This window comes from Netta rufina (assembly GCF_964035555.1).
Source record: "Netta rufina genome assembly, chromosome: 3".
Classification (NCBI taxonomy): Eukaryota; Metazoa; Chordata; class Aves; order Anseriformes; family Anatidae; genus Netta; species Netta rufina.
In genome coordinates, this window is record NC_140125.1 from 76,819,646 (window position 1) to 76,836,023 (window position 16,378).

A 16,378-nucleotide genomic window follows, 5' to 3' on the forward strand; every position below is an offset into this window, starting at 1 on the left:
CAATGAAACAATTTTGCATTGTCCTAAAAACCAGTAATTATGAGTACAATGTCAATCCAAGGGAAAAAGTCGTAATGCTGCATATCTAACACACATTTAAATATATATAATTGCACATACACTCAAACAAAACTTATTGAAAATATGATCTAAGGCAGAAACTGCAACTGCTTAGTCATTTTATCCATAGTTTATCTTTCCACAGGAAGCCAATAAGTGAAAACATTAAAGAGCATACACATTTATTATGACTTTTACAGATTCATCAAGTTTGGTCTCCAAATCCTTCTGAAGATCTAGATAGGTTATATTTTGAGCAGAGAATTTATCTACTTTCTGATCTGCAAACCAAACACTTTCTTTAAATGAGATGAGAATTCTATTTAAAACTAGAATAAAATGTGAAACAAACCTCCATATAGAGTTGTGCCAATTGTCTCCTTTCCCATGGCCAGCTCTTCATGATCTGAATAGTAGTTTTTCACTGCAGCTTGTATGACATAACTTGAAAATGGCTGTAGGTTGTCTATGACATCTATAGGTCCCTGAAATTCCTGTGATTAGAAATCAGATAACAAATATGTATTGTCAGAAAAGACTCACTTGTCACACCAATTATCTGTCAATGAATCAAAGAACAATAGAATGGTTTGGGTTGGGAGGGACATTAAAGATCATCTAGTCCCAACAGGATTTTAGCAAGGACGTGTTAAAAGGTAGAGGAGTACTTGTACAAAGAAAAGCTAAGGAATTTACCACTTAGCAAACACAAATCAGAAATTAGAATTACTATGGGATATGTAGAACTGGAAAAACTCTCTGCTAGAAAGTTACAGAATGGTTTATAAAATGATTAGAAGTATTAGAAGTGGTATCATGCCCAGTTCATATATGATAGCAGATGTATTTTTGTTCCAAAACAACCATACCAATGTTTTTTGCTGTAGAGTAGACAAACGATAGGATGAGTTCCTGGTGTTGTTAGTCATTTCTCTGAGAAATACCAGATATGTTGGTGTAGGCTGGGATATGCCAGGGCATAGCTGCTGTGGTGTGACAGATGGCAAGCTTACTGTAAAACTGGTGTTCGTTGTATCAAGGATAGAAGGTTTCTCAGTGTCTAGCAATGGAATCAAGCAACTCTTATCTAAGAAAGACATCAAAAAATATAAATAAACAATTACTATTGGACCAATCCAAATTCTCATGGGATTCTACTATGATTCATATGAGAAGGCATAAGCACAAAGTATTCTCTTTGCTTTCACAAATAGAAACAGAATAAATTACCACTTGGATATACTATATTTAATTACGTTCGTAGACATAAAGATAACAGTCACCAAAGTAAAGGCTTGTTTATCTTTGATAAGATCTGAGCTCTTACAGTATTTAGGCTATTCTTTAGATATCTAAAGAAAATCCACACCTGGAAATCCACACCTTAATTGCTATGCTATTGAGGGTAGTACACACTGATGAGTTTGAACTTGCTTGTCACAGAAAAGGCAGATAGGCAGAGTACAAAGTAACTTTCCCTCACAATTAAATCTCTCTTTTCTTCCAATCAGCTTCTCACTTGTAAAGTTCATTGTAACAACAGGGAATGGAGTGACAAGTTTTGGAAGGAAAAAAGTGGTCTCTAAGGAGAAAACAATAGAAAAATATTCAATGACAGTATACAAAAAGTAACAAAAGATACACCTTACCATTTGATATACTTTAAAAATAATAATAATAATATTTAAAATACATTACTTGCTGCCAAGAAGGCAAAGATGGTGCAAGGACAAATGTTTGCCCTTCGGCCAGAACAACTGACCACATTGTTAAGATCTTTCCTCCCTAAATGAGCAACCCTGTCACTCCTGCCAAAAGCTGGCTCATGCACGTAAGGGAAGATGAATCAGAAAGCCTGTTTGATGGAAATAAGTGTAATGTTGAGTCTTTTTCAATTTATATATTCTTAGAGTAGTAAAACTCTCATGGGAAAAATCTCAGGTGGAATAAAGATCTGAGTCATTTTCAGAACTAAAGTTTCTGTCAGGCAATTCCATAGAAATGTGTTTATCCTCACAAAAAATCCTTCACTGCATATTCAGTCCCTTTCCTCCTAACCCAGCAGAGAAATCATTCTCTCACAGAATCTGTGACAGGACGATAATTTTCACTGAGTACTTCTGATGTGTTAAATGATCAACTGACATCACTTCTTTGGATGGCAATTAAATAGGTTAGAGTGAAAGGAAAGTAACAGTACTACTTGCACACATCACTAAAATAAAAAAAAAATTAAAAAATAGCATATCAGTCAACACAGCTGGTCTTTGCAAACATCACTGTCTCACATACACCCCATTTGCTTTCATTACAAAAAAAAAAAAAAATCTTATTTTAATATTTTCATTTCCTTTTATCTTAAATAATTCTGTGCAATGCTTTTTTTTTTTTTTTTTTTCATTAAATCCCATATCTGTGTGTTCCTCTAAATATACTTGCAGAAGTCCAGTCTCCAATAAGAAGAGCTCTGTGGGGATCTTTAGATAGAAACAATCCCTTCGGATTTAAGTTGTTCTTTCTGCACCAGGTAAGTCTAGGGCTCTTGCAGGGAGCCCATTCCCTCAGGAGAGGGATTGGTACATTTTGTACTAGGGCCAAACCAAGCTCCTGTACCAATGCCAAGCCCACACAGACCTCATGTGAATAAACTTGCTCAAAGTGCTGGTAAGAATAGGCTGGGTGTTGGTCAGAGCAGCTATACTCAGGAAGCTCTGCTAGCTACCAAAAACTGCATAAAATTCTTTCATTCCAAAGAAGTCCATCCCATTAAAATATTCTCTTGTATATATACCTGACTTTTATGTAAAAAAATGAGGTTAAAGAATTATTTTAACACATTCAAATTGCTAGTAGCTGTTATAAACCTCAGCACTTACAAGTATAGTCCTTATATCTACAATGAATCCTGGATTTGTGTTGAAACTAATTTTTCTTTCTTTCATTATCACTCCAGTATTGTTTAAAACATTAGGAGTTGTAAGTGGAGCCTGAGACTACTAGCAAGTAAGCTGTAATTGCCTCTCAGGCACTTCTTTATAAATCACTTTAATAAGTGGAGGTCTTATCTGTTTGCCTTTGGAAGCACATACATTTGTTTTCAGCGTTGCATACTTATGAAAAATAGCAGAAATCTGTGTCATAACAGGGATCATTAACAAACTCGTTGCAACAACACCTTGTAGCTACAAATCATCTTAAGGACACAATGTTTGCTCTGTTTCTGTGTTTTAATGTTCACCACCTTTTTTTAAGTCTCTAGGTTCAACATAACTTTGAAAATAGGTATGGTTTGGTATAATCACCCTGAGCCATTGAAACACAGGCAATATTTACACCATTGTGAACTTCCATGCAACACATGGCCAGTCCTTATTTCCATCCTTTTAAAAATGTACATAGTGAATTTTTTCCCTCCAGAAGGTATCTGAATCCATAAAGCATATTTTCCTAAGTACATATAGCATGATCTGCAACTAAAATACAAGCTCTGAAATAGATTTATTACATTTACAGAACAACTCAAATCCCCACTACCTGGGTATGATTGCATTGCTGTGCTGTAGGCTAAGATTTTCAGCTCATGATTTGTTTTCATTTGAAGAGAGTGTCTTGTGGTTTCTTTATTTGCCAGATAAATTTCAGTATATTTCTTCGTTTCAATGCTCCAATATAAAAACTGTTTATCTACAGTCAAGCTGCCAATTTTCTTATCTGTAAGAAAACATTGTAGAGTTAAGCTTCAGCATTAGCACTGAGCAGCCAATTTTACAAGAGCAGATGGATGCTTTTATTCACATTGAGTCAATATGGGTCAGTATCTCAGCCACACTGTAATGTCAAAGACATTTCCTGGAAAAGAGGTTTCTGATATATTCCAATAGGTCTCATGAAGCTGAGACACTTTGGTATTTCTCTTTACAAGTGTAGATTTGGGGGCTTTTTATTATCTTTAGTCATGACAACTACAATTCTGTTTGTTTGTTGTTGTTTTTTTTTTTTTTTTTTAATAGCAAATAAAGCAAATAATAACAACATAAAAAATAATAAAATAAAAATAATAATAATAACTTAAAAAAAAAAAAAAAAAAGAGCAAGAGTTGTCCAAAGAAACTTTCATAATTTTTCCAAGATTAAAACACTGTTTTGCCCTCTCCCAGGAACAACAAGGCAGCTCCTTTGGTAGAGGGACAGCTTTACCAGCACTATTGCAGAACTGAGCTGAAAACTGAGCAACCAAGATTAAGCATTATCATTACAAGAAGTGAAACATAGATAAGCTGTCATACAAGACTCTACATACGTGAAGTACCCTCCCCACATCTAATATTGAAGTGTTCAGTGCCACTTTCAGATATGACCTAAGATGTTATGGTAATTTTTCATTGAGATAAACTGTAATAGGTGTATCTAATATTAAACCCCAACAAAACAATGTCTTAATACTATAAGTGAAATTTATTTACAAGTAGTGTGTGAGGCTGTAGCATCTCCATTCTACTGACATCTTAATAGAATGCAGGCTTAATTCTCCTGGTTGCTATCAACAGGGTACACAACTGGAAATATAGGACACAACATTTTTTGTTGATCTAGCCTACAGATTAATAAATTTTATATGGAAAGTACTTCATCAATGTTATTTTGCTGAAATTAACATTGTTGTTGTAAGAAACAGAACTAATCACAAACTACCTAGAAATTTAAAAGAGCACTCAGACCTTGAATACTTGGTATTCTGGTAAGTCTCCAGCAATGGCAACCATCCACATCTGAGGCCCATATTTCATCTCTTCCTCTGATAAAGAGCAGCTGGGGGTTCTTGGAGTCAGACACATCCATACTCATAGATCTTCCTAGTTCTGCTTCTGTCACGTTACAGCTGCAGTAGTTCCTCATTTGTTCTTCCACTGATATGTATCCCAAAATGTGTTGCACAGTGTTATTCAGAATATCATAATAAAACATGCGGCTGCCATAATCAAGCTCTTCCATCCAGTACAAGCGGCTATCAAATAAAATGCATTGCTTACAGTAGAAAAACTTCAAGCTGAACAGTCTGAACTAAATGCACTCTTGTAAGTAAATATAGTTACAAACCTCCCAAATATTTCAAACAGTGCAACTAAAGCAGCATACTTCCAGAGAGATTCTAGGTGTTTAAAGGAAATTTTTGAATGGAAGATTGCAATAACAGACTATTCCAGAATAAACGTTTCCAGTTATGTTATCTTAATGACTACATGGTGCTGACTTCCATTTGCATCACCTGAACAGAACAGCCTACCAGGATTTAAGTAACATTTGAAATTTTTACTCACACAGACATTTTTTTTTTTTAATTAAATATATATCCAAGGTCAAGTAGAAGTATATAAGCAGAACTACACACAGAAGTATCTGAGAGTTACACAATGAAAAAAAATATATATATATATTTATATTATATATTTATATATTTTTATATATATATATTTATATATGTATATAAATATACATATATATTTATATTATATATATTATATATTTATATATATTTATATATATATAAATATATATATTTATATATATATATTTATATATTTATATATATAATATATATAATATATATATGAAATATATATATATATATGAAATATATATTTCATTTTTTTCATATATATATATGAAAAATATATATCACGGAATCACAGAATTTCTAGGTTGGAAGAGACCTCAAGATCATCGAGTCTAACCTCTGACCTAACACTAACAGTCCTCCACTAAACCATATCCCTAAACTCTACATCTATCATATAAGAAGTCCTTCTGGGTCCTTAAGAGCTGATGTTTCATGAAAATCATGTTCCAAATATATTTTAAAGAAGTTATTAGCAATTTATGTCTTACCTTAAGAGAGGATACGACAACAGAGACGATACAGTTGAATTATGGTTACCCAGTTGTACGTTCAAGGCTTGTAAAGACTTTTTCTTGAGTTCCAGATCAATAAAAAATATTTGAGTTTCATTCCATGATGTTTTCAGGGCAACAAAGAGATGTCTTGCAATCCAGTCTACTGTGATGGCGGTGACATTGTGAAGAAATGCATCTTTGAAAAACTTAAGGGTTAAAAAGAATTATTAAAACTGCTTAAGAGCAGAATTATCCTACCTGATGCTAGGACACTGTGAAATCAGATTTGTTTCCCAAGTCATTACTACTTGGAAAATAGAAGTCAAAATATAGAGAGATGCCATGGAGTGAAGGTTCCAATATTTTTATACAAACAAAATCTGTTGTTTCACTAATATTAATAATTCCTTCCATGTTGATTCAGTTTTCTTGAAATCAGAAAGAAAACAAGTTAAATTAAAATACATTTCATACAAAAATTACTTTTCTTGTATTTAATAGTATGAATTTTAAATTAAATATTTGTTGAAATGTCTCATGAACAAAGCAGATGTCAGTAAAATCATACATGTTTAACAGGAAAACTATACCAATGGCATACTCAGGCTTGTTTCAATCACTATAGATGACCAAAAAAAAAAAAAATGGAAGTCCAAATTTCATTATATTATACATATTTGTATTGCAGTGTTAGAAAGGGCCACTCATCTCCTTCATATAAGCATTTCATATGAACAAACAGTCATTAAGAAAATTGTATCTCTCCAGTTCTGTTTTCCCCCACTTCATTTTGCCATTAAATGCGCTTTGTTCATCATGCTGCTTTCTTCTGTTTTCAGCATGCAGTTCTGACTTCTTTAAAATCATGATTAGAGCCAAAATAACAGCAAAAACGGCCACATACATGTATTTCCTTCAAGCAAGATAATGGACAAATGAATACCTGAAACACTGAAGTAGTCTGTACGTTCAGAAGAAAAAGAGAGTCTTCTAGGATATAGTACATTGTGTCATCATTAGCAGTATAACAGATGTCCTTTATATTGGTCTTTGCCAAAAGTTCCCATATGGTATGATTATTGTCTATGTCAGTAAGAAACAACTTGTTGGCAGAAACAGTTATAAGAGTTGGGACAGGGAAAAGATCTGGAAGGAAAAGGGCACAGCAGAATTTACACCAAACATTCTAGACAATAGTAGTCATTCATAATGAAAGCAAGTACAAAAATAAATGATGGCCCCACACAAATTATATTTGGTCATATGTCACAGCAAATAAATACAATAATGATATGCACAGATTGATGTTGCCTTCTTGTCATCACATGCAAACTTCTAACAATTTTTCAGTGCTATTCTGGATGCTTACCCAGCAACTTTAAGCCTAGTAAAAATAGATTTGTTCTCTTAATTACCTGTCACAGCCCAATTAGAAATAACCTGTGATCCCTAGCCCAGTTACAAATGACCTATACTGTTGTAGTAGAATGCAGACTACAGATGAAAGACTGCTGCTCTGTGCTATGCTGGTGCTGCCTAGAAAAGTTAATCTCACCTACTTCTGAGAAAAGGCTTGAAATTCCCCAAATTTAAGCTAAAGAAATGTGTTAATAATTTCCTGTCAAACTATCTGCTGTAGCCATCTCCTCTGTGCTGTCTACCATAGGGTAGAACAAACATCACCCAGTTGTCAGACAATTTATCAGATTACTAAGTTTCTGTACTGTCGAGTTTGCCAACTATTAAACACAAACCGTGAAGAGGCACCCGTAGTGTCATCCGTACCTGATGAATTCCTCTGTACTATATCAGACAAAGGTCCTGGACCCACAGAGGTGAAAGCTTGCACCTGTGAGACAGGAGGTTGTTACATATGTTAAACAGCATAAAATATTCCATTACAGAGCCGACAGAGTCGCAATTAATGACAAGACAACCAGATCCCCTGACTGCTCAGCTAGGAACATATATGTATGTGCTCTGCTCTGGTGGTCAGTTCAAATGCTACATTGAAGGCTGGACCATGACTATGAATAAAATTTTATGTTGTGGCTCATAGAGTGGCAATTCAGGCTGCATTTATCAATTGGTACTCGAAGAAAGCCAGACAATCTTCTTTCTTTGCCCAGGCTGGAGCAGTTTCCTACTGTTGGTTGATGTTGCAACCCACATAGTGTTCTCCCCTATCTACCTGGCCTGTTACGTACTTTCATGTTTCCAGCTTGCCTTTCACACATTCTGGGTGTTCCAGGTCTTTTATCATGATGGAAACGTGACCTCCTGACAAGTTTTATATGTAAGTCTCCTATTACAGATATCAAGTGAGTTCTTGTATTTCCCCAGAAGTGAAACATTTCTTGATCTAGTGGCTCTGTTTTACTGGTCTGTGACCCTCCACCAGCTCAGCAGAATCTGTGTTGAACTTGTATCTTTTAGCATTGGCTTTGGGAGACCTTTAGAAAAGTTTCTTTTGAGCCTCAGCAAACCTGTATAATATTGCAGTATTGTTTTTCACTTTATGTAATGAGCAATACAACATATAGAAAGGTTAAGCCAGGTATCCAAGGGTGAGTCAGTAAATCAGCAGTTCCAAAAGCAGAAACCACAACCTCTTGCCCCAAGCCCTAGACAAACACATGAAGCTGCGTGAACAACATCTGAGATGAGCTCAGTAATTTTTCTTACCTGAAACCTTACTGTGAGGTGGGGAAGCACATCTCTGAGAGAAAAGAGCAACACATTGTGTTTGACATTGCTCACATTCCACTCCATGAGAGTGTCAGCAGTGTCATTCTGACACAACAGTTGATAGTAAACCCTGAAGTGTGTTAGTACTCCATTGTCCCTTTCAGGCTTGTTCCACCTGAACTCCACACGGATTTTCTCTTCACCTTCATGCAGGTTATTATGTAACACATATATTCTAGGGTTTGTAGGGGCTGAAGGAACTGCATTCAAAAAATAAATAAATAAATAAACACAGAATTAGATATTTCTATTGAAACATAGTCTGTACCCTGTAATTTAGTTTTGAGCCTTGACAACTTTAATGCTGAAAGAGAAAAATAAATAGCAAGTGGTGAGGTGTAAATTAGAGGAGTATTTAAAATTTCATGGTAATTGCTTTCTGTTTTTCATCAATATATATGTATCTGCTTTTAATTTGCTTAGGAAAAAAAAAAAAAAGAGCTATATCAGCAGCACTCTGTGTCTCAGATTGGGACATTTCTATTTAGCCAAATACTATAGGTAACAGTGGAACTGCAAGAATTCTCACAATATAGAATATACTCTATCCACTCTCCTGCCCACTTCAAAATCTACTGCAGCTCATAAGCTTTCTCAATGCACCAGTCATTCAGCACTATATCTTAGCTGACTTTAGCTGACTTAACTTTGACCTGCTTGAGATCAAAACCAAACACAAGTAAAAAGTGCATAACATTTCTTAAAAATTTACAAAGTGGTTAATATATTACATGCAGCCTTTGATGGTCACTATAATGAATCTCAATTTCTCTTTATTACTCATTGTCATAGGTGCCTGGTGCATATATTGTCATGCTCTTGCTGTTTCAAATTCTGTTACTGCAACTGCATGCATTTATGTGTGCAACAGATAACTGCCAAAGATAAGCAAGAACAAGTCCTTGCAACTCTGTCTATGGTCACTGAGCCCTGAAAGCTCCTCATTCCTCTCTAGACAGGGTTCCACATGCTAACATAGACCTGGGCCCAGCACGCACTACAGATTAGGAATGGGATTTGAAATTCCGGTACCTCCTTCTGGAGCTCGAAGGAATACAGATGTTGTTGGTGCCTTGCCCCAGTATGTGTATGGAGTCACACTAAAATCAAAGAGTTCAAATGGTTCCAGCCAATCAACTTGGTAGGATGGAACTGTCAGGTTATGGGGTTGGAGGCACTGTTCATTCTCCAAAGACTGTGAATGAAATTAAATGAAACAAAATGAAACAAAACAGACCTTCAGTTTTCTAAATCCTTCTCATCAATCTGGTCAACAAAATCAAGACAGAGCTACTCTTCCTCTGAGTGATCATTGTTTCACCAACTCCTGTAGCACTGTAGTGCATAGCAATCTGCTAGCAATCTGCCCTTTGAATTTAACATACAGCTCACCAAATGTGCTAAACTTAAGTGTGGGTGAAGGCTAGATTTCACATTTGGACAAAGGCTGTCCCACTAGCAGCTCAGAGGACACTTTTGTCTTTGCGTTACTGTGAACGGCTTTCTCACACATCTTTGGGCCCTGAGAGCTCCTCGCCTTGCATTTCACACTCCATAAGCTGGTCCAGAGCTGCTGCTAAGCCCATATTTCTCCAGTGCTGGCCTCAGTGGTGGGGAAATGGGACAGCTTGCTTTATATTTACATTTTGGTTTGATTGTTTGACCAATTTCTAACTTCTGGAGAAGAAACAAACTATGTTTCTGTTTTAAAATAGATATGTGAGTGACTAGAGGCAGCAATACATGTAGATAATATGGAGGGATTGTATGAGTACCCTCACTTGTAGAGCTTTTGATCCCACGCAGTAAAAGACAGTTCCCCATTCCACATTTGCAGAGGCACTCCAAACGATGTTAAAATTTGAAGAATTTCCTTTAATCCTAAAGGAAGATACTGGTACTGCATTTGGAATCACTTTTGGTGTAAAGGAAAAATTTCCTGTCCATAATGGGAAGAAAAAAATAATAACAATTTAAAGAACAAGAGGAATAGGTGGAGATTTCAAACCTGATTTAAAACATGAAGGAGCTATGGGTAATCAAGTAAAATGCTATTGAATAGAAATAAGGGCCTATGAAAAACAACATTTTGTATTCTTATTAGCCATACCCATTAGCTTTTGTAATTGCACATTATGTAGCTATAGCTTGATATACTCATTAATAAGTTGCTGTTGTTGTTCTTATGTCAAATGGCTAAATTTTAAGAGTGGAGAGTTACAGGCTGACAGTGAATATCCTTACTGAGGGGCTTAAATAAGGAAAATAATGTACCTGGCAAAGGTTTAAGTGATGTGTGAACAAGGGTGAAGGCTGCAAACTTTGCTGGCTCTGAAAAGGGAATGCTAATGCTCTGATTGACTTCTTGTGTTGTAATGAATTGAAGATTATTAATCCAGAACAGACGACCACTGTAGTACTCCAGTGTACTCTGAGATGTTTCTGAAATACTCCATGCTGCAAATTCTGTGACTATGACATTACCACAACTGTGAAAACATATATGAAAACAGCAAGCTGAAAACACATAGTGTAAAGAGAACAGGATTTATGCAACACATGACCCATTAATAAGTTTCTCGTCATTCAAATTCTTAATACTCATGTAGGAGGCAGGAAAAAAAATTTAAAAGTTTTCAAGTTCTCTAGAGCACAACATTTTTCAAAATAAAAGTAGCACCCTTGAAACAAATCCTTCATTCCTTTGATTTCATTAGAAGATAAATGTTAAATGGCTTAGTATTATGACATATGGATGTAGAAAATTGAGTATTTCAGAAAATCAGCCTAACTTCTCTCAACTACTCCACTGAAACAATGGAGACTACTTTACAGCTTAAGATTCTTTTTACTTCATTAGAGCAGATTCTCAGATGAATTTGACCCTGCTAGTTTCCTCAATAACCTTCCATTATTTATTAAACTCTATTAACACTTTTCTCCATTGGTATCAATGATAATTTAATTTGTCTAGTTACTTTAATGTCAGAACTTACAGGCCCTTTTTGATCCCAATTTATCTTCTCAGAAAGAGATGAAATACATTTTAAGAGGCATCATTTTAGCATCTTAGAAATATCTTTCAGCTTAGACAAGTGCTATCCAAAGCAAATTCAGAAAATCTTTGACGCACCATCAGGACCATTAGGATGGATTACTTCTAATCTCTCTGTTCTGGCATGCCAGAGATGATGATTTACGACTGCCAATTGGTTCCCAATGGAGCTGCATGTTCTAGCTAAAACTAATCAACATATTTTGATGCTTTAAATGCTTACCATTAATCATGGCAAGTCTAAAATCAGTCAGAGAATTCATCTGATTCCACTCACAGCCATCTTGTGATATTATGAACACATGTAAATACAGATACTGTCCAATTAAGTTTAAGAGGTTTGATTTCATGCTTGTAAAAAAGCAGCACTCTCCCCATATGAAAAGGAGTAAAAATGTAGTTTCATGAGCTACTACAAATCAACACTGGCAAATAGCTTCTGTATGATGCGCTTGGCACGTATGCAACAAATTATCATTTTTCTCAAGGTCTTATCAGCATATATTTGAATTCTTCCATAAACACAATTTTGTACTTTTTTTTTTTTTTTAATTGCCTTTGAGAAATAAGGAAGCTGTTTTATGTTCAGGATTATCAAGCGGAAACCCTGCTGAGCACTGATTCTCTGAGAAAGTGGTGTCAATTCAAGTCCTAAGCTCCATGTAAGATAAACAAGTTACAGCCCTAGGCACTTGAAAACCATCAGGTGTTGTAAATACCAAGATAAAACAGACAATTAATAGTAATTAGTTCCTAAAGCTAAGTTTAAAAATTGATGAGCATGACCTAAGTTCATCTGAGCATCCATACTGTGTTTCTCTCACTGTAAAAGCATGCTAACAATGATCTGAACACAGGGTTTGCCATCACCTAGGTGTGATCATCAGCTCTTTTTGTTTATTGTGCAATTAGTAACTGGTGTGTTCAGCACCAATCTGTTTTTAAATAGAGTCTCATCCCCCACCCCCCTAAAAAAAAAAAAAAAAAGGAAGAAAATAAAGACTTTCTTACCTGTGCTATACATTTACTTACCCTTCTTTGCAAAGAGAAATTCTGTATAGATTTAGACATAGACTCTCTTGTACAAGCCAGTAAAGAAAACCATGGCTGACATCCAATGCTAAACCAACTACCTAAGAAACAAAAAGTTCAAACAGCAATTTGCATATACTTTCACTTCTGGGCTAAAAGTCCTTAAGCATCAATGTTGTCCAGGCAGCATGATGGGTAGCTCTTTATTGGAAAAAATAACATTATTACCATGAACATTTATTCTAACACTAAAAGAGGTAACACTAGAAAATAATCAGGTCCTTGGTGGGTACTTATTTATAGCAGCTGATGATTTTCTAGATAACATTTTATGAGCATCTGTCACAGTGTTCATTCCTAGAGCATCTGAGTACTTCAGATATGATGGCAATCGTGTATCAAGTGATTAGTGAAACTACCTATCAAAATTTCCAAAGCACCTCTGGTATTTTAATATTCTTTCTCTAAAACAGATGGTTGATATCCAGACTGAAAGTCAGAATCACTTTTTGAAAGAAGTGTTTCAGACCTTTTGTCTTTGTTTTCTAGCTTTGATTTTATGCATAGAATATTTAATGTGTTGCATTATTTATGGAAAATATATGCATTTTTATTGATGTATTCAGTTAAACAGGATGTTCAAATGTTTACATTTTAGTAAATCGTTTATTATTGAATGAGTCAAGGGAAAAAATGTTCATCACTTCAATATATCATCTTAATTTAAGCTAGGTGTAGGATTTTTGTTTATTTTAAATTGGATTTAATATCCAAAATAAAGCTTTCTTGCTTTTGCAATAAACAACAGATTCAATACCATATGCAAGAATAATAGAAATCAGACATCTAATAACGTGTTCTGTGACTGACAAAGAATTTGCTTCGAGAAGTTATTCTGCTAAATGTTATCAAGTTCAGTCCATGTCATGTCATTAGCACAGTTTACAAGTTGTTAGGGGCCTTTCTGAGAACATTTTTCCTGCTGCTCCCAAACTTTACATCCAAAAACTAGTTGTAGTTACTCTTTTATAAGGTTGGATTTCTATTAGGAATGTAAGTGGAGCACCTTTTTTTTTTTTTTTTTAACTCTTCATTAATAAGCTGCAGAAGATGATGACAGGAAAGCAAATGCTGTGTCACTTTGTTGTCTGCTGGTCCTTATGTAATCACATTCTTGACATATTTCTGTTGACATTGTATGTCAGAAAATCAAGGTTTGAGTGATTGCTCCTGTAGGTTTTGCTGTTAAAAATATCTCACAGTATGTATATGCCTTAGTGCATATTCAACCGAGCATGTTATATTTTATCCCATTTACCTATTCTCCCATCCATGTTCAACACCAAATTACATATTCCTGAATCTACCTTGCTTTTTTAAACATTTAGATCTTCATTTCTTGCCCTGTTTTCTTTTTGCAGCTGTTACATTTTCCCACAGACGGGCCCATCTTCTTTCTCCTAATCCCTGTATCCCCATTAATAAAAGGAAAAAAGAAAAAAAAAAAAAAAAAAAGAAACATTTGTACTGTTCAGGAGTTAGGCAATAATTTAACACCTCCCTTCCCTTATGCTTCAAAAAATAGACAGTCTTCTTCCATTTCCTGAGAGGTATCGGTCTCTGGACATGATAAATTTAGCTACTTGAAATGCCCCTTGACTAGCAATGGTAAGAGGCAACTCCTAAAAAGACATGGACCCTCCTGCATACAGTGCACTGTGCTACTTTATAAATTACTTTTGTTCCAGGCAAATTGTACAGTGTAAACTACTTAAGTGCTTTGAATATTCTGGGCCAGATCCTAAACTGAAATAAATCAGAATAACTCTGCCAAAATCAATCAAACCATACACACCAACTAGGCTATGCAACTGATTGCAGAATAAAATAATTGTCACAAAAACATCTAGTTCCTGCCAAAGAACTTTCAAAGCTTTGCTTTCATATATTTTGGGAAGCCTATTGTCTCCATACTAGCTATCTTCTATTCCCATCGCTGAAATTTCATGCTAAAAGAGGTGCAGCCCTATACTGCTGAAGGTCCCATACTGAGCAGCTGAACAGCAGTTCTTCATTAGAAAAGCAGCTAGTAGTTTCCAGTAAGAAACAGTTATGTAGAAAACATGCTCTAACTGTTGCATAACACCAATTATCTATTACATCTGTGTTTTAAACTGAGTTAAACAGTTTAAACTGTTTAATCTGAGTTAAAAGGTACTCTTCTCAAGATAAAGGACTCCATTGCACAAGGAAGATACATACTATTACTTGTACAAACAGGCATTTGCATATTTATATGGAATAATTACGCCAATAAACAATATTGTACAGCCTTTTTTGGATGAGTTATTTGGGGTTTTATTTTAATAAAATAATCACCTGTCAGTTAAAATTGGTCACTCCTCATTCTAGACATTTTTACTTGGCTTTTTTCCTGTATGTATCACAGCAGGAGGCTGAGTTCAAGAAGTCAGTGCATAGATTAGGGGCAACACAGAAGCAGGAGAGGAGATGTTTGTTTGTAGGAGGTGTGAATAAGTAGATGGTTGAAGGCTGGTATCACTGACATAGAGAAAAGTGCAGAAAAAAATGACAGCAGCAGACAGGCAGTCTTATTGCTGCCAAGGGCCTTGAAGCTGAGAACAAAAAATTGAGGTTAGAATGAGGTGATTTAGAGAAACAGGTCATATGTCAAAAGAGAAGGGTAGGAAAGGTGACTTTTGCCACTTAGGCTACACTGCAATTTGTCAGTCCTTCACAACAGATCACCCGGAAGATATGAGATAAGTGCAAGTGTGCTGTTGAGCCTAGGCAACATACCTTTTCCCACGAAGACAGTCCATACTATTCAGCTTCTGTAGAGAGGTGTGAGGCTAGTACTGGAAAATACAGTGGCCCAAATGCAACACAGTATTGTTCTCTATGTGTGACAAAAGTTGTTCAGTTCTTCTGTGTTTAGTTTTACAATTATAGCAGGTGCCACACCAGAAACAGCTTTCCCTGTCTTCACCAAGCCCTCTTGCAAAGTGAATGTAACAGAGACCTGTGAGATCAGCTGGCCTTTCCAAATGTTAATCACCTTTCAGAGACTAAATCAGACCCGTTTTGTTTTGTTTGTCTGTTTGTATTGTTTCTTTTTCATGTTTTTTTTTTTTTTTTTTTTGTGTGTGTGTGTATTCTTTTGTTGTTGTGGTGGTTTTTGTTTGTTTGTTTTGATTTTTTTGTTTTGATTTTTTAAACAGAGAAACACCAGCCTCTTTTCCTCTTGGAGAGGGAGATTGAAGTGTTCTGGGCAATGATACAAAGCTAACCAAGAGACGTAGATCTCTAAAGTTTTGGAAGGCTTTTTAATAGAGAACCTGTTTTCAGGTAAAACAGGGGCATAAGTTGTAGGATGGGTAGATTTTTTTTTAAAGGCTTTTTTATCAAGAGCTATGCTCTAAAGAATGACGTTGAAGCCATAATAAATCTAAGTTGATGTCTTTTGTAGCAGTCAAACTGTGCCTTACTACCATGCTTGGGACAGAGAGTGAAACCCTACACAGGCTGTGGTTTCAGGTGGGGATCATTCAACTTTTCTTTGATAGAGAC

At 35.4% G+C, this 16,378-nt stretch overlaps 2 protein-coding genes across 2 annotated transcripts in view; one reads left to right on the plus strand and one right to left on the minus strand.

The window, feature by feature from the left end:
- Positions 1–16,378, plus strand: part of DCBLD1 (discoidin, CUB and LCCL domain containing 1) — a gene marked incomplete at its 3' end in the record, with an annotated part of 164,639 nt that overhangs the window by 57,257 nt on the left and 91,004 nt on the right. The gene's annotated exons all lie outside the window — the stretch shown is intronic.
- The window catches only part of ROS1 (ROS proto-oncogene 1, receptor tyrosine kinase), a gene marked incomplete at both ends in the record, with an annotated part of 77,534 nt that overhangs the window by 36,413 nt on the left and 24,743 nt on the right, over positions 1–16,378 (minus strand). Inside the window, 12 exons of the mRNA XM_084283919.1 lie at positions 413–554; positions 930–1,147; positions 3,595–3,771; positions 4,779–5,065; positions 5,947–6,158; positions 6,896–7,098; positions 7,738–7,801; positions 8,638–8,900; positions 9,733–9,895; positions 10,476–10,639; positions 10,975–11,189; positions 12,788–12,888. Of these exons, the coding sequence (XP_084140045.1) occupies positions 413–554; positions 930–1,147; positions 3,595–3,771; positions 4,779–5,065; positions 5,947–6,158; positions 6,896–7,098; positions 7,738–7,801; positions 8,638–8,900; positions 9,733–9,895; positions 10,476–10,639; positions 10,975–11,189; positions 12,788–12,888 (2,209 nt within the window). The remainder of the gene's footprint in view (positions 1–412; positions 555–929; positions 1,148–3,594; positions 3,772–4,778; positions 5,066–5,946; positions 6,159–6,895; positions 7,099–7,737; positions 7,802–8,637; positions 8,901–9,732; positions 9,896–10,475; positions 10,640–10,974; positions 11,190–12,787; positions 12,889–16,378) is intronic.